At 47.7% G+C, this 24,973-nt stretch overlaps 1 protein-coding gene across 1 annotated transcript in view; it reads left to right on the forward strand.

Annotated features, from left to right (window-relative positions):
- Positions 1-24,973, forward strand: part of LOC135916192 (probable maltase-glucoamylase 2) — a 91,550-nt gene that overhangs the window by 49,996 nt on the left and 16,581 nt on the right. The window contains exon 24 of the mRNA XM_065449475.2: positions 21,741-22,878. Within this exon, the coding sequence (XP_065305547.2) occupies positions 21,741-22,878 (1,138 nt within the window). The remainder of the gene's footprint in view (positions 1-21,740; positions 22,879-24,973) is intronic.

The following is a 24,973-nucleotide window of genomic DNA, read 5'->3' on the forward strand; positions in this document are numbered from 1 at the left end:
GAGTTACTACAGATGCATATACAGGAAGAGGTGCCCTAGTTAGAAACTCAATTGCAACCTATCCTGTGCATGATGACAATGATTTAGCGCATAAGAGCAATGACAACGCACGCAAATTGCAGTGATAAAATTATATTAACTGTTATAACATACAACTGACCAAAATGCAACGTGTGGCTGTAAATAAATCATTAGAAAAGAAATCAAAGAATACAATTTTCTCTATTCGAAAAAATGTCAACGCGTAAACTCAGGTAAAAGGGGAAAAAAGACGATGAAATAAGTGAATCACGCAAAAAAGTAGTACAATGGTAAAGAAGGTAAAATTTGTCTGAAGTAAATAAAAGAGGACTTTCGAGTTCTTTTTGAAATGTATGAGCTTCAGCGGAAATGGTAGTTCGTCTCGAGTGTTGAGGCTAAAGAATGTACCGACTGTTTTCCGTAGTTTGTATTGTTATCAAGGAGAAATACCTTTGGGATGATGGCTACTGGAATATTCTCGTTTAATACCTTGAACATAAGAATGCCAAGGTTGTATTTAACAAGAGCTGTTACGCTCAGAATATTTTTTGCTCGTAATAACTCATTCGTGCTGGTGTCACTTGAGGAGTTGCCTAATGTCACTTGCAGTGACATTAGGCAACTGTTATAAGCGTTGTCTCATGATACAATGTTGTATTTTGTATATTAGTGAACAACGTCGTTATAAAGCGAGATGAGAGTTGAGTCAAGACGCGTGAACGAACTTTAATATGAGCACGTATTTCGCATGCCAGTTTCTGTTTTATGTTAGAAACGTCACGATAAAATTTAAGGTGACAAAACTAAATAAATATAATGATCAATTGCTGAGGTCGAGCGACGATTGATGGAAGTGAAGTGAACGTGTTTGGGTGATTGTTGATGCAAAGTAAAAATTATAAATTTGCCGTTATGATTAATTTGGCAGCAGATTTGGTTCACACCATGTCGGCACTTTCCCAATGTCTTCGTTCAGGTTATTCCTCCTTTCACGTGCACTTAGTTTAAAGCAATGTCCGCCATTAGGTGACGCCTAGTATTTCATTCGTAGTGCAGGCAAACGTATTCTTCGCTGTAGGAGGCACTGGGAATACACGTTGACGGCAGGAATACGATCATCGACATTAGAACGCTTCGTTACGCCAGTCATTTCGTTGTAGAGAAGCTATTGCAGATGAGTTTGGCTCATAGTAGTATTTACTGGACGGGTGGGGGGGGGGGAGGAGGGGCACAGGCGGTCACTAGTTACCTCACTGTCTCAAGTGGAGCAACAAGGTAGGCCAAGTCATTCCCCCCCCCCCCCCCCAGCCATAAGATCGAAAGCGGTCACTTTCGGCTGCAAAATGGGAAATACAACAAAACAACTGAGCCAACATTTTCTTTCTATTTAGACTTGACAAGTAAGTAAGCCTTTTCTTTATTACGTATTCCCTGCTTGGGCACCGAGGATTGTCTTTCGTTTCTTGCGGCGACCCGCTGTGGCGGACAACGCGCGGGAGGCGCCATAACACGCTCGCATTTGAAGCCTCATTTGAAAACACAAAATTAAGGGCGAGGGGTGGGGTCAAGACAAACTATTATAATCAGCCACGCCCAATGATTGCGTGCCTTACGGCTTTGAAATCGTCGGATTATCAAATACCTGAGCTTTCGGATCTCTGTCGTGAGATAGTCTACAGAGCGTTGAAGTCTCAGTCTCTTACAACCACACAAAAAAAAAAAAACGAATAAAGCCACTTGCAAGTCTGACTATCGACTTTGGCTGTGTAACCTTGTCGAAAATGCGGAAGCCATTACAATACCATTACAACAGAGACTAGCATTTTTTGCAACAGCATGTGTTCCTTGTGACGCTGTTTGTATAGTTCATGTTTAGGATGTTTGTGCAAAAGAGTTACACTAGCACATCCCTTGGCAGGAGCTATAACGGCAGAGATTTCATATTTTGAACAAGCGAAGGCCATATTTTGAGTGATGCGTACCAAAAGTTACGATTGTGTTGGTTAATTTTGTGCTTAGAAAATTGCTAAATTGCTAAAAGACTCGATTTTGCCCAATCTCTTGTACATTGTGCAAGACATTTAGTTGCTTTTTCCTGATTTCCTCGTTAAATTGTGTGAGGCACGATGTTTATATTTCGTTAAATGTGGAAAACAGGTCCCGAGTGACGAGCTGTCAATGTTTCATCTGTGTACCTGCATTACAGTCTTTGCAGAAAGTTAATTATTTAAGAATTTCAGGGTGTCATACTGCCGTTTTTTGAAATGTTTGCCAGACTTCTAAAACAACTGCACGAGACACGAGCTTCAAATTCTGTAAAAATAAGCATAATTTTAAGCGTAATGCGCTGCGAAACTTTAACGCTCCGGCCCTAAATATAAACATTGCAAATAAATACTGAACCTTCATTCTATCCTTATATTCGTGTGCCATACGAAGTTCCCAGTTTGTTTTTCCGGCGCCCTCGGTGAACTAATCAAGGCACTTTGTTTATAATTGGTGAAAATTCGGGGCCCGGTACAGGCAACGTGTAGGCGTGTTTTAAATTGATGCGTTAATGCGCCTTTTACAATAACCTAAGCATGCAAATGTTCCATAGTGTTGTTACTCTGTTTTACGGGCGATGTGAGACTTCGACAGCTTACCTCGCATACTTCCAATTCCAATAGAGGTAAATATATATATATATATATATATATATATATATATATATATATATATATATATATATATATATATATATATATATATATATATATATATATATAGAAACGAAGGTGCACACTTACGAAAATTGCATCTTTAATTTAATGTTTTTAAAAACATTAAACATTAAAGATGCAATTTTCGTAAGTGTGCACCTTCGTTTCTAAATCTACCTATGCACCGGACCTACAGAACTTCTCATTGAATTATATATATGATATATACACACGTCTTACTCCTCGCCCGTGTCTCGTGTCCCTCGTAGCTAATGTCGTCCGCCATGTTATGCGTTCTCGTTACCCGTGTTATAACTTCTGCAACAAAAAATTTACTTCTCTTTCGCCGCTTAAAGCAGACAAACCACATTCACGTATTTTCTGACACCACAATCGTCTGACTGATATTATCTATTTCATAGCAAGTGATGTAACCGGTAAGTATATCCCGACTCGCACCGTTATATCCCGACTCTCACCGTTGCTCGAAAACCGCCTGAATGTCACTTGAGCCCTAGGGTCCAGACCGAGAGCACGAAAAATCTACTTTCGCTGTCTAAATTGAGTGTGCATAAATTGGCGCTATCATGTGCTTCCTGCACCGAGACTCACTTAGGCGGTGGTGAGCGATAGACATCTCTTGAAAATAACGTTTTTCGCAACCTTCTATTTATCCAGAGTTGTTACTTACCTACCCACTAGTGAAACAAGTCCTCCGTCGATATTTTACAAACTGTATCGCAGGACGCATTCCTTGACATCGTTCGAGAACTATAGTTTGGTTTCGTTCGATGCATATTCTCCTTGGTTACCCTATGGCTCATTTTCACTAGGAAGTGCTATGAACGCTACGTTCTCCACGATACGTGGTCATATGTCATTACTTTGTTTCCTCATTTCGTCATTTTAATTGTAACACGGTCCCTCGCGTGTCACCACTTCGACTGTTTTACCTCTATCTTCACCTCCATTCGCCCTCATATCTTCTCTTATTCAGTAGCGTTGTGCAGTCTCGGGATTAAAAGCAATAATAGAGTATGTTAGCTCACAGTGATATATTATAGATAACCTTAACATGTGCCGCCTCTCGCGGAACGGTAGTATACATCCAAAAAGATCGAAGTTCAATAGCATACTGCAATTGCCTACCGTGCTTGAACAGCGAATGAAATTACGGATGCAGTGAAGAATTGAACGCATCACCAATGCTAATGCTGTGGAACCATCTGCTACGCGGTAATCAAAACACTTTTCCGGCTCGGTACCGCCGCCTCAGACCTACTAGCGTCAGGAAAAGTAGCTAATCTCAATAACAAGGACAACACATTGCTGATACTTTGTCCTCAGCATGAGATGAGACTAAGTGGTGGCTGATTTTAGCATTTATTTCATGCTGCCACGATAAAAAGCAAGTAGAAATGACGAATTCAGATATAAGGGGCCTGTGTGGGTACCGCCATATTGTTGTGCAATCACGGTAATCGAAGATGGCCGCCTCTAGTGCGTCCTAGGGACTTTTAGCTTGTCCGCCATTCCGGCAAACAGCGGTGGTTTGGGCGGATTGCCGGATGGGAGGCAAACCGCCCATGCTTGCCGGAGTACCGGACGCACTAAAATTCTCTATTCCGTCTCCTAAAAAGCCCAACAGCGGAACTACCGGTTATGGGGGCGAACGGCTAGGACACTAAAGACAATACGCGCGTTTTGGACTTAGCGCTTTGTCTCTGATGTGAATATCAAAAATAAATAAGTGCACAGGTTCCAATGTATCGTAAAACATTGTAAGAAATGCGATGTGCATCGCATACGCCATGAGCACCAGTGCGCCTGCCAAAGCCGAAATCACGTGGCCCGACCCCCGCGCGGTACTGGTTTAATCCCGTTTCATGGGTCTTGTCAGTCCTGTGGCGCGGTTCTTTCATTCTATGGCGCGGTATTCTGCGGGTTCTGCGATTTACCTCAGCGTATATGTATACATTGCGTCTGACATACGTCGTTCGTTGTATGTGTCATACGGGGCGCGTAAGATCGGCGGAACCAGGGCTACGAGGCCTCTGGTGTATTGAAGAGCATCGTCGCGAGCCGTGTGTGTACTTTATGTGAAAGCCACGCTGCGGAGAGAGTTTCCCCCTAAGTGCGAGTTAGTCCGGATGGGTCTATGCTTCTACCATCCGAGGTCGAGCGTGGTTTCGGCTGGCAGTGCTTTAGGGACGTTTGCGAATCTACCAGCGTCAGTGTCGTGTTGCGAACAGGCATTGCCAGCGAAGCTAGAAAATGCTTCCGAGTGGATGCTGCCCTAGCTGCTGCGCAGTTAAGTGCAGAACAACTACACCACCTTCACTTTATAAACAAAATTGCTGATGACACTGCCCTGTTTACCTTTCACCGCATATGTGCATCCAGTGTAATGTTTCCTGGTAAAGGTTTGAGATGGGTTGCATAATTTAGTTCCCTAAAGTCATCTTCGTATTACAGGAGTAATACGCGGTGAAGCATACGGAATATATTGTGGTGAAACATAACAAAAGTGGAAGGGATCCACTTCTCAATGTATTACGAGCTCAAAAATGTGCAGAAACAGTCGACAATAATTACAAATGTAAGCGAATAGCCCGAACAAACGAGTGAGCGAGCGTTTTCCTTATTCAGTCCGACCACAAATCGTTGCCTTTGATATATACAAAGCAGCTTCTCAATAGGAGCATTATCTCGTGGTTAATTAAGCAGCTCTACGCACTTTTTATGGCTACAAAGCTTTTGATTTAATTCAAGCATAATTCATGTACAATCACTATCCTAACCACTGTAATTTTTTTTCTTCTTTTTACTGGCTGCTTTTTACCACGCGAAAGAGTACTTGTCGGCGTTGCGGTCTCTTAAAGGTGCAAGGCCGACGAAACCAGGGCTCAAATCGCCACCGCTTTGTCCAAAATAGCGCTTAAGGCTTGTCAGTACACTTATTAGGCGTCTCGGCACTTGTGCTGAGAGACGAGATGGCGGGTGTGCGCTTTTACAATTATAAAACACATACTATGTTCCGTGACAGTGGCTTTCACGCTTGATATGCTTCACCGCAGTACATTAAGTACACTTCACCGCGAAGCACATTTGTGCTGCGGCGAAGCTGACTTTAAAAAAACGAATTATGCAGCGTTTCTTAGACTCTTGCGAACTCTACATCCGATAAAAGAACCCGTTTTGATTTCTTCCATCAGTAGAAGCTTTCAAACTTCGAAATTCAATCGATGCGCAGGATCCCCTGGCGCGGGCGCTCCAAGTGTGCGATGTGACCACGATACGGCAACTCAAACGCTACCGCCAAGACCTTAAGTCAGCGCAAAGCTCTTTTTTTTGTGTCCTTCATTAGAAAGAAGCAATGCAAGGAGTCTTAGCAGTAATTACTGTGTTCGTAGCATATCAGTTTTTTTTATAATGAACCGGAACTTCCGCTATTTCGGTTTTTAGGAGACGGAATGAAGCGCCGCTACCGCCACGGTAACAACAGCTGCATGCGCTCAGGGCGTCTCGCGGTATATCCTATCACGGTATCCTATCATGGATCATGCGATCTTAAAGGTGTCTCTTGCCACAAGCAACGTGAGAGTGGCCACTCTGTCGAGTGTATAGGGATACGTAGCTGAAAAAACTGCGCAACCTTTTACACGGACGAAGGCAGAGTAGACACACACCATCGCTATTGTGTGTGTCTACTCTGCCTCCGTCCGTGGAGTAAGTTACGCTGGTTTTTCCACTGCGCGTAAGCAACACTGGAAAGTACTCAAAACTCAGTTATTCTTCATACTATGCAAACTTTATTCCGTGCAAGGTAACCGGTTCGATCTCCAGCCGCGGCGGCCGCATCTCGATAAGGGCGGAATGCAGAAACGCTCCTGTAGCGTGTAGCGTGGTTGGACGTCAAAGAATTTGTGGTGGTGAAAATAATGCGGAGTCCACCACTACGGCTTTCCACTTGGTCAAGTCGTAGTTCTGGCATGCAAAAACCTTATAACTGATTTTAAAGTCTCTATTTCATTCACGCTTACAGTGGAGGACACGTAAGTACTGCCACTGACGAGACCGCTTGTTGCGAGCATGTGTAACAAGGGTGCACAGCGCCCGATTCCGCTCAGTAGTGTTAAAAATGCGAAATTTAGTGTGTATCACACTGTCTTTTGCAATAGCACTTTCTTGTCGTTGAGCAGGATCAATCGCAAATTTATTTCTAATTGTTGAACGTTTCGTTATTATTTGAAAGAGGGTCTCGGCCTGCTTGTTCTCTTCATGAACGAGCTCTTTCTTTTCTGTTTTTGAAAAATAAAAAACTGGGGATCCACCAGTTGCCTTCACTCGAGACGCTCACGTATACGTGACGCCTGCGGCAGAAAGGATGTTCCACACTCGTGGAGCCGACGTGTGCGGAAATATTAAACTATTATAGAGGGCAGAGAATCAAATATCCTCCGCCACACACACTACTTACATAACAGGAAGCAGCCGACTGGAGAAGGCTACAAACCGGAACTTTCTATAATCTACACATAATAAGTAAAATGTACCCGACACAATACAGAAACTCCTGCCATGGTGCGGAGAAATACCAACTCTTTACCACATAACATGGGAATGTAAGCATAACTACACATTCCATAAACATAAAAACCCGAGTGCGGAGCAATGGGAGAGCCTGCTCACCAGCAGCGAGCTCACCGCCCAAAGGGCAATGGTGCAGCACGCGTGCGAAGTGGCCAGGCTCAGTGGAGCCCTTGAATAGGGGCACACCCGTGCTGAAGAGCCAGGCAGCAAGCGCAAGACGGTTCACCGCTAAACCCCTTGATAGAATCAATAAAGTTTTTCTCTCTCTCTCTCCACACTCGCCGCCAATGTTTGTGAGTGGTGACGCTGGCTAACACTGTCAGGGTTCGTTCCAGTAGGTAAGCATAAATGCACTTCAAAGTGGATAGGAAAATGGCGCCGCGGTAGCTCAATTGTAAAGGGCATGGTACTCGCAAAGCGAAGATACTGGTTCGCGGCCCACCTGCGGCCAGTTGTCTTTTCATCCACTTTCACTTCCGTTTACTAACACTTTCTTTTGTTCAATTAAGAACTGCATATAATTTCCATTATGTTGTTCTTGGTGTCATTGTTTGTTGGTTTCTTATGACTATGCTATGACTTATCATATGACTTATCATATATGATATGATATGACAGAGAGAGAGGTAGCCTAATTCTAACGCTTGAGCTAAATTAATCACTGAGGCGGCCGCTACTTCTATAAGAAATCAAATTTCTCGATTGTAATTAACATAATATGCTAGTTAACTTTCGAATACATTTAGGCACATATTTAAATTTACTAATTGTAGCTGGTCAGCTTGCAAAGCGTATCCTATTGGACCGAACACTAGGGCAAACACCAGTTTCGAGATATTAATTTTCGAAGTGCCGGAAGGAATGCACTGGCGCTCCAGTTACCTTTGCGCTTCAATGCATGAAACAGTGTATTCTTTTAAAAAAAGTAAGTGGAACAAGAGTGAATTTTGCCACAAGTTTGACGGCGCATATCTCGAAGACAGTGCCATCCTCAAAATTCGTTCCAAGTCGATATGCCCTGGGAACTCACTAGCTACAATTAGTAGATTGGAACATGTGCCGTAAATAAGTTATTGCAAAGTTATTTAGCCTAATCATGTTTACCAAATCAGGGAGGGGGGAGGGGCGATTATTCTATAAGTGTCCACTTAGTGGAGATGCAAATTTAGTCTGCTGCTGAAGTTCTGATTGGCTGGGCTGGCGTACGCGTCAGAAGTAGACAGGCGCTGCCAGCCAATCGGCACTTAGCAGCAGACGACATGGACATGCCCACTAGGTAGACACTTATCGAATACGTCCCCCCCCCTCCACTAGAATTTTGATTTCTTGTGTAGAATGGCAACCTCATCGAGTAAATTAGCCCGCCGGTTAGGACTGTGCTATCACAGCCCATTAAAAAAAAATTAGTTCAGCTAAAAGTGCCCACACACGCACACTGCTCCAAACCACCGTCAGCTGCACTTCGCTCTTCGAAGAGGCGGGAAGTTTCGAGTGATCTCCTGAAGAATACTTTGCAATGTGGTGAACGCGGTGTTTAAATCGTGCATCCGAAATTTCAACGAGGTGCGACATAATGAGAACGCATTTCTCTCGCAGTTACAACTAAATCGCCACTGAAGTTTTTTTTATTTATCTGCTTGTTCACTCGTTCAGGGATAACGTGTTCTACATCACGCTCCTCGTCACCTGCTGCCTTCTCTTGCTCGTGCTTCTGTTAATGAGCAGCCTCTACGTGGTCACCAATATACTCGGTAATGATCCATCATTGCCCACGGTGCGGAATCTTGTAAACTTGCTAGACTGCAGTTGTTTGCAGCACGTGCGACAATGATTTATAGCGAAGATTTCCTCATGGTCACTCCATAACTATGAAGAGCGTCTCTTACTGAATAGCTCAAGACATGACAGCTCATTGTCCCAGTTATCATGCACCGAGTTAAAAAAAAGAAAAGAAATATAACTAAGGACATGTTGTTTAAGTCTTGTTGAGAAAACGTCTGTAGTCTGTTTGTCGCTAACGTCCAATTCAATTAAAGTAATTGCATATGCTTTCAAATTGTTTCTCTAATTGTCAAGATGTCGATGACGCCGTTGTAGAGAGTTGTAAGACACTGCCAAACTGAGGCGTTTAAATCAAGGTGCACATCGCGTTTACATTTTTACATCGCGAAACTTTCATACACGCGGTGGCTCCAGATTTCGGTCTATAGGTATACCGGTAGTGTCCAAATCATAACTTGTCGAGACAGCTAGCTTCCTCAGAGTTGAAGCCGGTCTCGTAGGCTATGGTTCTGCATACTGCTGATGTCGGAAGCGAGAGCACTATCTGGGAAAATGTTGTGACTGTCATATTCTGTACATCAGCTGATCACCTATTGTAAAAAAAAAAAACCTATTTGGCAGTGTCTTCTTTAGCCAAATGACGTCGCTGTGCCCGACCCTGTTTCGAGAGGGTTTCGAACGAGCTGCGTGAGAATGCTCGTTTTTTGATCACGACGGCTGAACATTCCTGATTTCCTTTTTTAGCGCGCTTTCGAGTTGAGGAGTGATTACGAATACGGCGAGACTGAATGACGCACGTTACAGTCCGGCGTCCTATAACGCTGTACCTTTTTACGCGCTGTGAATGACTTATACGTCCTACCCTGGCACGCGCTTGCAGATGACGACGACGACGACGACGGCGACGATGTGGTCTACCGTACAGTAGAGTTTGCGACAGATGGCCCAGTTGCTCCAAAGACCACCGCACTGGTGAGCTTATATCGCTTGTAACAGGCGTTAGTGACCATGCCATCGGAAATTTCGGAGTGCAAAATATGCAGTTTTATAGTGCGTCTCGCGAACTCTGCGTGCGCAAGATGGAGTGTGAGATGTAACAGTACGCAAGTGCACATTGTATGAAGATGCAAATCCGTGTGCGTTAGAGGCCGTGTAAGATGCAACTACACATAACTGCACTGTTTTCAGATGCAGTTCCGTGCGTGTTTGTGTGCGTGTGTGCGTGCGTGTGATGCAACTTCAGGCCGTGGTACAGCGTGCAAATACAGATCTACGTGTGTGTGAGATGCAACTGCAGGCAACTACAGTGTTTACAGGTGCAGATCCGTGTGTGTGAGATACAATGTGACATAGAACTGCAAGCAGCTGCAGAATGCATGCATATGCTGATCCATGTGTGTATGTGTGATATGTAACTGTCTGCAACTGAAGTATGTCTATAGCTACAGATCAGTGTGTGCGTGTGAGATGCAGCGACAAGCAAGTGCACAGTGTGCAAATACAGATCCTTGTGTGTGTGAGATGCAACGGTACGCAAGCACAAAGTGTGTGCACATGCAGATCCGCATGTGTGGGATTCAATTGTAGGCAACTGCAATGTGTGCAGATTAAGATCCGCGTGTGTGGGATGCAACTGCTGGCAAATGCAGTATGTAAAGATTCAGATCCGTGTGTGTGAAATCCAACGGTACGCAAGTGCACAGTGTTTGCAGATGCAGATTCATAGGCGTAACATGTGACTCCAGGAAACCCGCAGTGTGTACAGACTGTGTACAGATTCGTGTGTGTGAGATGCGACTGCACGCAACCGCAGTGTGTGCATATTGAGGCTAGTGTGTGTGAGATTCAATGGTACGCAATTGTACTGTGCAGTTGGCCTGCGTCACCTGCCCGTGCTTACCGGCGTTCAACGGGTGAGCACGAGCAGATGACGCAGGCCAACTGCACAAATAGGCAAAATCAGTTCGAGGATGCCATCGGTGCCGCATTCCCATGCCCACTTAATAGATTGAATGCTGCTTGTCCTCTCGCACGCAGTTCGTGTCAGTTAGCGGCTATAACTCTAACAGCTTTTGTAACATCCGGCGTCCCTCAAGCATCAGTTCTGTGCCCTTTACCCGCCCTCATATACATAAATGACCTATATCCAATAAGGTTTTCTCCACCGTAATGTTGCTTGCTGATGATCGCGTAATTTACCGCGAAAGATTAACAACCACTGATAGTGCCATCCTTCAGGCAGACCTAAACAGGGTTTCTGCGTGGTGCAATACTTGGCTGATGAAACTGAATGTAACCAAATGCAAAGTAATGAGAATTTCCCGGAATGTTAGGAATTTTCCAGCTCGTAGTTATCCTCTTAATAACGCTCTGCGGTTGTCTCAAGTTTCCTCGTTCAAATACCTAGGCATCCACATTACCGAGAACCTTTCATGGCAAGTACACATAAACCACTATATCAATAGCGCAAATCAATCACTTGGCTACTTAAGGCATAATTTCTCGATTGCCCCTAGGAGTCTAAAACTCCTACTTTATAAAACATTAGTGCGTCCTAAATTGGTATATGCGTCTTCTATTTGGGATCCCCGTGTTAATTCCCTCGTCCGTTCTATCGAAGTAATCCAAAATTGTTTTGTACGCTTTATTGTATCGAACTATTACACGAACAGCTAGTGTTGCCCTAATGGAAACATATCAGTTTGCTTGACCTGTCACATCGCCGGAAAATTTTCCGTCTCTGTCTTTTCCACGAAATTTGTCATTGCAACCCTGTCATACGAGGATCACTTTTTTTACAACCCTTGTATATTTTCCAACGCATGAGCCACCGTTACAAAGTTGGTGTACCTCATCCGCAACAATTTCAACTTAAACTCATTTGTTCTCGCCACAAGCTTCGACTGGAACCACATTCCCTCCTCCGTCGCTCAGTCTCATATTTGTTACAAATGCCTTCAAAACTGCCGTCACCGGAATCATTGTACGATTGTATTATCCCGTTATATATGTTTGTCTGTTTTATCTACTCCTGTCTGTAATGTCTCGACCTTGAGAATAAATAAACAACTAAATAAATAAATAGGTAAATAAATAAATAAATAAATAAATAAATAAATATACTGCACAGTGTTTCCAGATGCAGATATAAATATCTAAGATACAAATGCAGGCTACTGCAGTCTGCGCATATTGATCCGTGTCTGTGAGACGCAACTTCAGGCAACTGCAGTGCATGCAGATTGAGATCTGTGCGTGTAAGATGCAACTTTAGACAACTGCAGTGTGTGCAGATCGAGATCCGCGTGTGAGATGCAATGGTACGGAGCTGCACAGTGTTTGCATTGCAGGTTCGTATGTGTGAGATGCAACTGTGGTATGTGCGGATGCAGATCCCTGAGTGTGAGATGAAGCGCTACGCAGTTGCCCAGTGTGCGAATAGAGATTTGTATGTATGTATGTATGTATGTATGTATGTATGTATGTATGTATGTATGTATGTATGTATGTATGTATGTATGTATGTATGTATGTATGTATGTATGTATGTATGTATGTATGTATGTATGTATGTATGTATGTATGTATGTATGTATGTATGTATGTATGTCCCCCCGTTTGGACCACGAACTCGTATGGCCGAACTTAATGTTCGGCCATACGACACCAGGACTGACCTTTTTAGACACTCGTTTTTCCCAAGAGCGATATTACTGCATGGAATTTATCAGCAGATTTGGTTGGCGGTGAACAAACGACGGCGCGCTACTCTGGCGCCATCTCGTAGCGGTCGTTGCCGCTGACACTACGCTTGCGCGGCACTACGTTTTTCTTGCGCTTTCGCCATACCCACCTTCCCTAGAACACCTTAAACATCGTAAAGTAGCGACGCTGTCCTCCGCCTTCACTCCTCCTCGTTTCTCCTCTCTTTCACACTCCCCCCTCGACCGGGGCGCCGCCTACACTGCTCGAGCGTAGCAAAGGCGCCAACATGCGCTCCTCGCCACTCCGTAGACGCTTCTCGAGCAAAAATGGCGCTGATGCACGACGCGAGGGCCTACGTGACGCAATTTGGCCAATAGCGACGCGGCGTCGGCGAGAGCGCGCGAAGAGGAGGCGCCATTCTTCAAAGCGTACCGCTACTTTACGAAGTTTAAGGGGCTTTAACCTTCCCCGCTTTCCACCTCTTGCCGCCGCTGCACCCTCCTTCCCCGCTTTGCTCCACGCGCTCTCTTCGCTCTTTTTCCAACCCCTCGTTGCGTTCCGTGTTCGCTCTTTCATCCGCTGTTATGACTTCCAACCGGTGCCACCAGTGTTACGACACCCAGCCGGTGCCACCAGTGTTACGAACTTCCAACCGGTGCCGCCAGTGTTCCGAACTTGTACCGCTGCACCACGATTACGGCTTTGTGGTCCCGTAGCGCTCGTCACCCGTTTCGTGACAGAGCGTTGGTAGCGAAGACTCCGAGCCTGGCGTCGATGAGAATAACAAAAGGGACTTTATACATTATATACAGGTTATCATACAGGACATGAACGGGTCGGCACTGGGGCCGAGTGCTCACAACAAACGCGACTGTTCTCGCACGACGACGTCCGGCGAAAACGCGTGACACATCTCACCCCAGTCGGGAGCGACACTCTCTCCCGGTGGGTTGGCGGATCCTGTTTTCGAGCGGCGTGTCGCTGCTTTTATAATCCCCGAGGACCATTGTCACTCAAACGGCCCAATACAAAGTCAGCACACGACGGTCGTCCGAGGGGTCCAACCAGCGACCGCGCTGGCCACCCGGTTCAAAGTTCGCGCGCGCGGTGACCTCCAGGCAAAGGGAGGTGCGGCGCCGGGCTGTCTGGCACACGCCGACACGTCCAAACTTGCGGCTCGCCGGGGCTTCTCCGCTTCTCCCGCAGGACCCGCTGCCTGACGGCTCAGCATCTTGACTTGTGAAGGGAGAATTAGGGCGCTCGCAGGATAGATTCTGCATCTTGCAGATTCGGAATCCGGGCTTGTGGTAATGGCACAACAGCATCCCCGCCCTCAGATAAGGCGCCGGGAAGACGAGCTGCCTCCACGTGGCTCGGATGCCAGGCGCGCACGTTCGTCAGGCTCGTCCAAGTTCACGTCCAGTGTCGGGACGCCAGGTAACTTCACGTGCCCAGGTCCGACTCGCCAGGACAGGAGCTCTGCTCACCACGTCGTCGCCAAGGCACCTTGACCAGCTCCGCTCGGGTCGTTCCTAAGACCTTGCTTCTCGCCACTGGTCCCGCTTGGTCGTTCTGCAGCTTGCAAAACCGACCGGCAAAAGGCAACACCCAACACGAACAAGTGCCCTCTGTCTCCCGTCAAACACCAGACAAGGCCATAATTCAAATCAACCTAACTAAATTGCTATCCCTCTTTTTGCTCCCGCTGCAACAAGAGGCAGGTGTACGATCTAGCACACAAGGCTCAAACAATCAGTTTTCAAATCAACAACTCAACAAAATAGAAACAATTATTAATCAGCAATAATAATTACAAATAGAATGGTCCCCTTGAAATCGCTTTGGACCGAAAACATACTTCTGAGGAAGCAAATGAGGTCATTCATTTTTCCCGGCGATATTTTCGCGGAATCCGAAGCTGCTTATATTTGCGACCCTGCTTATCCGTGTAGCGGCGGTACGATAAGCCAGATTCTTTGCCAAATGAAACCCCCTTTTTTTTCACTCCCCGTTTGACGCTCTTCCTCAGATCGGCTAGTGAACAATCTTCCTGTTGCTCGCGAATCCGAGTTTCCCTTTCAACTGCAGCCTGCTCCTGCCAGCTGGCGGAAACCGGAGCGAGTGTGGAGCCCGCGTTGCCTAATTGCGGCGTCGCGTCTATAGGCACCCTGCAATGCAGTTTGCCTGTACATGTCGCGCCACCTGGCAGCGGCGGTGAGCACCCGCGGGTAGGCCCTCACCGTCATTTCACCATTGCCCGTGGTGCGCTCAGGCCCGCCTGCAAGCCTGCTTTTCCAATTCTCCAATGGATTCCCCGCGGCCTCTTCGCAGCTCCTTCGGGAGAAGCATGAACAAAAAGAACAAGCGCAGATACTCCTGCGTTAAGGACTGTCACAACCGCGAAGGGGATGTCGGCATCAAATTGTACCGCTTCCCTTCAAAACCAAGGGAAGCAACCCGGCGGCTGAAGTGGATCGTCGCAGTTCGTGTCGGTCTTGCGACTTTCTGTTAAAAGAACGAAGACGTAAGTGCAACAACAAGAAAAAGAAATGAAAAAGAGCCAGCAGCGGCATCTATAAAAACACGCAATAAAGCGTCAGCTGCATAAAAACGCGTGAATTGATTCCGGCTGTTGTAAATCAGTTTTGATAGTTGTTTAGCTCGTCTTGCTCCAAAACAAACGCGCACTGGTTGTTAGGTGTCAAATCTAGCTTCGTAAGCGTTCCGTGCTGGAGCTTTGTATGCGCTGTGCTTCTTCCTGCGCCAAGATCAAGACGCAAATGCTGGAACCGTGCTCATTCGTGCCGATGTTTACTCGCGCTTAGAACAACTGAACTAAGGTTGGAGTGCACTGCAGAACACGTCGAATATTCGAAAATTAGCATTTCCCTCGCACACACAAGCGCATATTTGTTAAGTCTCCACGTTGTTTATTCTCAGCTGATTGCTATCTATGATGCTTCAGCGGTAATGCCTGTCTCTCACATTCGAGCCCGAACGACAACACCAGAATATGCTCGAGGCACTTTGTCAACGGAGAAGAAAGCACTTACCGGCCAATTCGCCAGAACCTCTACAATGTGAGGTGCAAGGCACGCTCCAAGTATGGAAGCGACAAATTACAGTTCAATGACGTCCACGGCCGTATATGCTCACTTAAGTGGCATAAAATAATGATTTGTTAACGCGCTTTGAGATCGACGTCGTAAGCATACTTACTTTGTTCCGATAAATACTTCGCGACCTGCGGCGGTTGCTTAGTGTCTACGGTGTTGGGCTGCTGAGCGCGAGGTCGCGGGAGTAAATCCCCGCCACGGCGGCCGAATTTCGATGGGGTCGAAATACCAAAACACCCGTGTAATTAGATTTAGGTCCACGTTAAAGAACCCCAGGTGGTCCAAATTATTCCGGAGTCTCCCGCCACGGCGTGCCTCCTAATCAGATCGTGGATTTGGCACCTAAAACACAATTTGATTTAAGCACCTCACTGTAATGCCCGTGTTGTTTACTTCTTTGACACGGTATACGTGGTTGCAGTCGTAAATTTGACGTCCTTTCTCAGGCGTCGGTGGTAAAAAATGGGCCTCGACGTTTTCGATTGCCTTAAAACCGGAATTTAAAACGTTCGAAATGCTTCAAACGAGCGCCGCAAAAGCATGCCTCCGCAGCAGCGGCCGCCTCAGTGTTTCGCGCAACTGACACGGTGGCGCTGACGGCTGAGCCGATCGCCGCGCCGCCTGACCATTGCAGGGAGCCCATATCGCTGCTAGCACTGCACGCGTCACTCCCACTCACTTCCAGGACCCGCTCGTCTAGGCCAGCGTCCGAGCTCTGCCTCTCCCGTGACTGCTCGCCACTCAAGTTACCTTGATCAGTCCGTGTGCCGCACCGCCTTTCGCTCACCGACGCTAAGTCAAGTTCCCTCGACAGCGGGCGCGCTTTGGATCGCGTGGGGGCCATGTACGCCACGTCGGCAAAGAATGATTTGCCCTGATCCCTCAGCAGCTGCTCCGAGCTATTTGAGAAGAGGTAGGAAAATTGCTCCGGGAGGGCGGCTGACACCGCGGCTTCGGTGTTAAGTTTCCCAAACTCTCCTTCAATGATAACCGTTGCGATCGGTAAACAGACACTCTCCTTCTCGGCCACTTGCCGTATCCTAACGCACTCTCCCGTAAAATCACTCGAGGAGACGAAAGACGGGTGAACAACGTCCATAGTTGCTGCAGAGTCCCGCAGTGCTCGGCACTTCTTGCCGTTTACCTTAATTTCCTGCACATAGGGCTCCAATAGACGTATGTTTTTGTGAGTTTCCTGTATCGTTGCAAAAGCAATTCTCTCTGGGCAGCTTGCAGCGATGTGCCCTTGCTTTTTGCAATTGTAGCAGGTTAACGGTTTCCGTTTTTCAAAAGAACGCGTCATTTCGTTTCGCTGTTTCGGACCATCGTCATCATTCTGAGATGCATTCTGTCCATCCCTTACAGTTTCTTTGGGAAGGGACTCGTCGTCCCGAAACTCGCGACGCGTGATTTCCTTCCGTTCGTCGGGCTTCCCGTAAAACCCATCTCTTCTATCTGCTTTTTCTATGCGCACTGCCTTGCTGTGCAAGCTGCGGCGGGTGTAATACTCTTCCGCTAACTCTGCTGCCTTGTTTAGCTTAACCTCCTTTAGCCTATCTTGCAGCCAGAGCCGGACATCCTCATCAATGCAACGGTAGAACTGCTCCAACGCGATGCATTCGACAATTTTGTCGCGGTCGTCGTAAACCTCTTCGCCCTTCAGCCATTCCACCAGGTCGGCTTTTAGACGAAACGCGAAGTCAACATTCGACTCCTTACCCTTTTTTGCATACCGGAACCTCTGCCGGAAAGCTTCGGGCGACAATTTGTACTTCCGCAGTAGCGCTTCCTTCACATCACTGTAGCTCTCAAACGCCTCTTTCGATAAGCAAGTTATTACGTCTGATGCCTCCCCAGGAAGCAAGGCTAACAGATTCTGTGCCCAGAGGGATCGCTCAATGCTATTCCGTTCGCACACGTGCTCAAATTTCACGAGGTATTTGGCCATATCCTCTCCGACGACAAAGGGTGGAAGTTGATCGCGTATTCTTGGAACATTAGAAGTGAGACTAGGCGCTGGCGAGCTATTTCGGATCTCCAACTCTTTCATTTTAAGCTCGTGCTCACGTCGCTCCCTCTCTCTCCTTTCCTCCTCGCAACGTTCCTTCTCCCTCTTTTCCTCTTCGCGACGTTCCTGTTCTCTCCTTTCCCGCTCGCAACGTTCCTTCTCCCTTTCCTCCCTTTCCCGACGTTCCTTGATATCCGCCCAGGCCTCAGCGGCTTCCTCAGCCGTTACGTCCCCAGTCCTCATGACCTCAAGGATCGCATTCTTTCTTTTGGTTGAGCCCAACTCAATGCCCAACTCCTCACAAATTTCGAGAAGTTCCTTCACCTTGTACTTCTCCATCGTTCACACTGTCCTCCTGCTGTTTACCCTTTTTGAATATACCTGCCGTACGCTACTATAACACTACTAGTAAGACATATGCAAGTATTTCACACACTGCCCTGTTTACCCCCTCAGCATCCCCTGGTTTTCAAAACACTCTTACTAGGCTTGAAACACACAAGGTTATCACAATGCAACACCAAATCCTTCCCTAAGCTACTATAACCTGTGTCAGAGAAAGTCTGGTGTTTGAGGTAAACTTCAGGCACTCACCGCGCCGAGGTAGCTGATGCCGGTCAATCCCGTAGCTGCCATCCAGTGTTATGACTTCCAACCGGTGCCACCAGTGTTACGACACCCAGCCGGTGCCACCAGTGTTACGAACTTCCAACCGGTGCCGCCAGTGTTCCGAACTTGTACCGCTGCACCACGATTACGGCTTTGTGGTCCCGTAGCGCTCGTCACCCGTTTCGTGACAGAGCGTTGGTAGCGAAGACTCCGAGCCTGGCGTCGATGAGAATAACAAAAGGGACTTTATACATTATATACAGGTTATCATACAGGACATGAACGGGTCGGCACTGGGGCCGAGTGCTCACAACAAACGCGACTGTTCTCGCACGACGACGTCCGGCGAAAACGCGTGACACATCTCACCCCAGTCGGGAGCGACACTCTCTCCCGGTGGGTTGGCGGATCCTGTTTTCGAGCGGCGTGTCGCTGCTTTTATAATCCCCGAGGACCATTGTCACTCAAACGGCCCAATACAAAGTCAGCACACGACGGTCGTCCGAGGGGTCCAACCAGCGACCGCGCTGGCCACCCGGTTCAAAGTTCGCGCGCGCGGTGACCTCCAGGCAAAGGGAGGTGCGGCGCCGGGCTGTCTGGCACACGCCGACACGTCCAAACTTGCGGCTCGCCGGGGCTTCTCCGCTTCTCCCGCAGGACCCGCTGCCTGACGGCTCAGCATCTTGACTTGTGAAGGGAGAATTAGGGCGCTCGCAGGATAGATTCTGCATCTTGCAGATTCGGAATCCGGGCTTGTGGTAATGGCACAACACCGCTGCGCTTGTTCGCTTGGTTACGCCGGGAACGCCGACGCTCAACGCAGGAACGGGCGTCTAAGAGCTGCGCTCTAAAAGAACGAGGTAGTCGTCAACAAATATAAAAACATTTTTTTTTACCTTAGGGCTGACGAGCCCTGTCATTTTTTGCGAAAAAATGCCACTTATAATAAGGGAATGCAAGAGCCAATGGAGCCATCTCTTTGAATGGAATATTTGCGTTCCCATACAATGTTGGTTAACTTGAGATGATAAAAGTTCTTAAAGCCCTTCACAGGCACACCAGACACACTTTCAAAGCGCGCACACCCGTACAAGTCAATGCACTCTTCGACCGCGATTAACAGTTGGCCACGATGAATATAGAAGTAGAGGTTTTTTACATCAATCGAAAAGCCATGAACACTTTTTTCAGCCCAGGGTACAATAAAATTCAGCACTTCTTCTGAACTTCTTACGATAAAAGGGTCGCCAATTGTCAGCCGCTTAAGATGGCCTTGTAGGAACACTGCAGTGGACTTCTGCCACGTTTCCCGCTCAGAAACAATCACTCGGAAAGGCACGACCAGTTTAGGTGTCTTTGCACTGAAAAGCACGCTCAGAACATCTTGTTTGCGGTTGGTGATACCCCTTAAAACACTAGAAAGGTTTAACTTCTTTCAGTGAGTGAGTGAGTGACGAAACTTTGTTGTGAATGCCTGCAGAACGGTTAGCCTTCCCCTGTTAGGGGAAGGCTAACCGTTCCTAGCCTTCCCCTGTTAGCCGTTGTTAGCCGTCCCGTTGTTAGCCTTCCCCTGTTAGGGGAAGGCTAACATCATCATCATCATCACCATCAGCAGCAGCAGCAGCAGCCTGCTTAAGCTTTCTGCAGGGCAAAGGCCTCTCCCACACTCCTCCAACTACCCCGGTCATGTAGAAATTGTGGGCATGTCGTCCCTGCAAATTTCTTAATCTCATCCGCCAACCTAACTTTCTGCCGGTCCCTGCTACGCTTTCCTTCTCTTGGAATCCAGTCCGTAACCCTTTATGACCATCGGTGATCTTCCCTCCTCATTACATGTCCTGCCCATGCCCGTTTGTTTTTCTTGATTTCAACTAAGGTGTCATTAACTCGCGTTTTTCCCCTCACCCATTCTGCTCTTTTCTTATCGCTTAACGTTACACCCATCATTCTTCTTTCCATAGCTCGTTGCGTCGTCCTCAATTTAAGTAGAAACCTTTTCATAAGTCTCCAGGTTTCTGCCCCGTACATGAGTACAGGTGTCAAATGGCATCAACTCCTTCAGAAATGTATGGCTGCTTCCCCTCTTCATGGACATGGCTTGACACTTGTCGCACCAGTGCGAGAAGCTGGGGGTGGGGTCGCATTTTCTTGTTTCCACAGTAAACTTGATGCCGAGACTGAGGGCGCAATTGATATCAAAAGGCACGGGGATGTCTTCAGGCGCGTGCACTGAAAGCTTCATTACTGCAGGTTTTTCTCTTCGTGACGTCAGATCGTGGCACTCGTAATTATTGAGCCGAAAAGAATTCTGTCGCTCGGTCGGCGATGCGCTGGAAATCATTTGTGCGTGCAAACTTCAGTTGCCGAAGCCTTGCTAAAAAAAACTTCGGTATGCAACCATTCGATTCGTTGTAGTAAAAAAAAACGTTATTTTCCCCCGTGTTTTGTCGATCAGATTCATGTACTATAAGTTTACCCTTCGTTAGAAAAAAGAGCATCGATTGCGAAAGCAAATTAATAGACAGGGATACGAAGTAAGGATAGATTTATCGTCCGTACGAACTTCTATAAACATTCGCTTGCTAGCTAAAATAGCTCGCATGGTGTCACGCGCGCACGGGGAAACAAACAAATTTCGCTCGGACACTCGCTGTCAAAACGCCGGCGTGAAGAAGAGCGACTAGACCTACGTGCTTCCTCACGCTTCAATGCGAACTATGTGGTTCGAGAACACAGCGCACACGAAGCTATCAGCCCTCGGCCTTCCTGGACTCTGTACCCGTCATAGATCGCTGTCAAGATAGGACCCGCACGGCCTCGCTCAGCCGCATCATACCCAGCCGCCGCCGGAGTACACCCCTTTCCTGTACCTTGCGTGCAATGGGAAGACGGCACCCTTGCTGCCCGCCTTTCTCCTCAACGCGCACGAAATCGAGCCACCATCCCCGGCTCACCTTCTCACGGTTCCACTCGCACCCACAGCATACGCTGATGTTGCGATGTTATGTCACGATGTTGTCGTACTTGCACATCATACGGAACATGACGGCGACGGCGAAAATGCGACTGGGGTGTCCGTATAATTGCTGTCGCTATAATATTCCAATCGAAAAAGGCTAAACAAATATTTTTTTTTATTTATCATTCGTCTATGTTGTCCCATAATACAGAAACCCTAAAGAATGTTTTCTTTCTGCAATGCAGATCACTGCCAGGCAGAGCGCGGCTACGGCTTCGCTTCGTGCCAATACGCCACCGACGGCTCGTACGATGCGAAAGTCTATCATTAGCGCGGTCGATTCGTTGACAACGCCCATTGTGGCGAAATCGGCCCCACAGGCAACGAATGCCCATGAGAAGACCCCTATTTACGATGGGATGACCACAGCACCAAAGCGGGCGATTACGACAACAAAAGCTACAGCGACGCTGCAGCCTCCGCCGCCAGGACATCCACCCAAAATGACGAAAGCTTCGCCGCCACGACCGCCACGCAAGATGACGAAGCCTCTGCCGCCAGGGTCTCGACCTAAGGTGACGAAAGCTCGGCCGCCAGGACCGCCACCCAAGGTGACGAAAACTCCGCCGCCAGGATCTCCACCCAAGGTGACGAAGCCTCTGCCGCCACCACTGCCACCCAAGACAACGAAGCCTGTGCCCCCACGACCGTCACCCATAACGACCAAGCCCCTGCCTCCACAACCGCCACCAGGGGTGACGATGCCTCTGCCGCCACCACTGCCACCCAAGACGACGAAGCCTGTGCCCCCACGACCGTCACCCATGACTACCAAGCCTCTACATCCACAACCGCAACCAGGGGTGACGAAGCCTCTGCCACCGCCACCACTGCCACCCAAGACGATGAAGCCTGTACCCCCACGACCGTCACCCATGACGACCAAGCCTCTACCTCCACAACCGCAACCAGGGGTGACGAAGCCTCTGCCACCGCCACCACTGCCACCCAAGACGACGAAGCCTGTACCCCCACGACCGTCACCCATGACGACCAAGCCTCTACCTCCACAACCGCAACCAGGGGTGACGAAGCCTCTGCCACCACCACCACTGCCACCCAAGACGACGAAGCATCTGCCGCCACCTCCGTCACCAAAGACGAGCAAGCCTACGCCGCCAACAGCCAAGATTACGAAGCCAGTGCCGCCACCTCCGTCACCCAAGACGACCAAGCCTCCGCCGCCACCACCGCCAACCAAGATTACGAAGCCTGTGCCGGCACCTCCGCCGCCCAAGACAACCAAGCCTCCGCCAGTGACAACGCCATCGCCGGCGTCACCAACGCCCACGACGACGCCTGGCGCAACGACCACGTCGGAGCGTAAGTCTGAAAGGTGACTATTTCAACAACATACTGTAACAATTTGCTTTTCCCATTAGATAATGCTGTCTCACACTTAAATTGAAAATCTCCATCACAAAAATTTTATATATGCAAAGGCAAGGTCTGACTCCGCCCCTTATATCTCATACATGCGACGAAGCTGAAGCCCTTGATACTTTCTCATAAACCTGCCTTTGATTTGCAAGCCACACAAGAAAGTATTTCGAAATTTAATTCCGACAATTTGGTATTCTTTTTCAAATTCTCAATATTACTCTTCTTCGGGGCCTCTGCATTGGGATATAACCACAGAAACGTATGAATGGTCACCTGCTAATTCCGTCGTGACACAAGGACAATATCTGGCTATCGACACGTTTTCCTATTAAGGAGAAAAAAACCTCTCTGTAGTTTATTAGCCTACTTCATTATTTTGGTAAAACTTCCAATTTATCTTGCGTTTTACTTTCTTCTTTGTTCAAATTTCTCTCCTGCGTTTAGCTGCAGGATTCTTGAAAAATATTCCGTAGTGTGTACGCGCGACAATGTCAGGCATCTCAGAAAGACGACACAAAAAACTGTATGAAATACACTTTGGTAGCTGTCACTGTCAAAATGCCGTGCCAGAAATTTTGGTGTGCACCAGGTGGTGAGAATCGACATACAGCTTTCAAGTGGCGTAGGTGTCGCTCACTGTTGTATTTTGAGCTTGCTGTCATGTGCAACGATTTTATGCGAAAGCGTCGAACGTCCCACTGAGCGAAAAAAACCGGCGTCTGTCGTCTGGACAAGTTAAACGGCACCTAAATTCCCATTGGCTGGGACGCGAGGTCACGAGTGCGCCTCGACGGAGCGGAGAGGGCGAAAAGGAACGCTTGCCACGCGTTAGCGCGCCAAGTGTTGCGTGAGGGGAAGGGCATCGCCACGACGCCGCGTCACAATCGCTTTCGCTATCGAAACCCGGTGTTATCCGCGCGTTTCTCGTCCGCGTAAGCTCTCGCCTGCGTTCTAACCGCACCTCTGTAAAACCAAATCAAAACATGCCAAGCGTGTCAACGCGCTCGCTACACTCTTAGGCAAAGTTACACCCTTTGGGGCGTAGTTACACCCTTCGGAGTGTCTGCCACACAACAATAATCGTCATCTGCCTTGCTTGCGTTTCCTGTCTTGAAAACGCCGCTCCCGCTACTTTCCTGTCGGGAATGCTGTGTCATGCTGATAACGCGCATGCCGTTCGTTACTGGGAAGTACTGGGCTCGCCGCGTTAAAGAAAAGAAATGCGGACAAGACAGATGACGATTATTGTTGTGTGGCAAAAGGGTGTCACTTTGTTTAAGAGTGTAGCCCGCGAGGAGTTCGTAACTCGGAGGACCGCTCAGCGACTTTCACTTGAACACTAATGCTTTCGCATTCACAACTCATAACAAGTGCTTAGGTGGCCTCGAATTTTTTTAATTAGCAGTAAGAATGTTAGCCGTGGGACAAACCAGCACCCTTAAATGTGTGGAAATTAATACTGTGCATTAAAGAAAGGACGTAAAGGGAGGAACAGGCGGAATAACACTTCCTAGCAACAGGATTTTACATCTCCTACCGGGCCTCTTTCGAGGGCTTAAAGCTGCTGGCCCGGGACACTGCTGATTTGCCGTGCCACTCGCAGTGAGCCGTCTATAGAGTGTACGAGTCAAAGGTACTCCTGACAACTCATTTTGTTCGAGTAACTTCAGATACCATCTTTGATTCCGTTAGGGAGAGTTACAGGAGCTTTAGCTAGTCTGGGAAATCCTTAGAGTTTGAGGAATAGCGGACCAAGGGAGCCATGGACTGCAGCAGCAGTCTCTGCAATGCCTGTAAAACATTTGTGTGCTGTTCTCGTCATAGGACAATCGTAATATGATAGCAAAACGACTGCAAGTTAACAATTACGTGACTACCTAAAATTATCTATTCTATTCCCGACGGTCTGAGTTCACCTTTCCGATGGAGTGCGTTCATCACGCGTGTGTGTGCCGACGCAGATTGAACGCCCTCTCTCGAGAACCGGGGAAATTTTTTAAAGACTGCGTAAATTTAGAACCAAGGATATTAGCAA

The sequence above is a fragment of the Dermacentor albipictus genome, chromosome 9 (assembly GCF_038994185.2).
Source record: "Dermacentor albipictus isolate Rhodes 1998 colony chromosome 9, USDA_Dalb.pri_finalv2, whole genome shotgun sequence".
Classification (NCBI taxonomy): Eukaryota; Metazoa; Arthropoda; class Arachnida; order Ixodida; family Ixodidae; genus Dermacentor; species Dermacentor albipictus.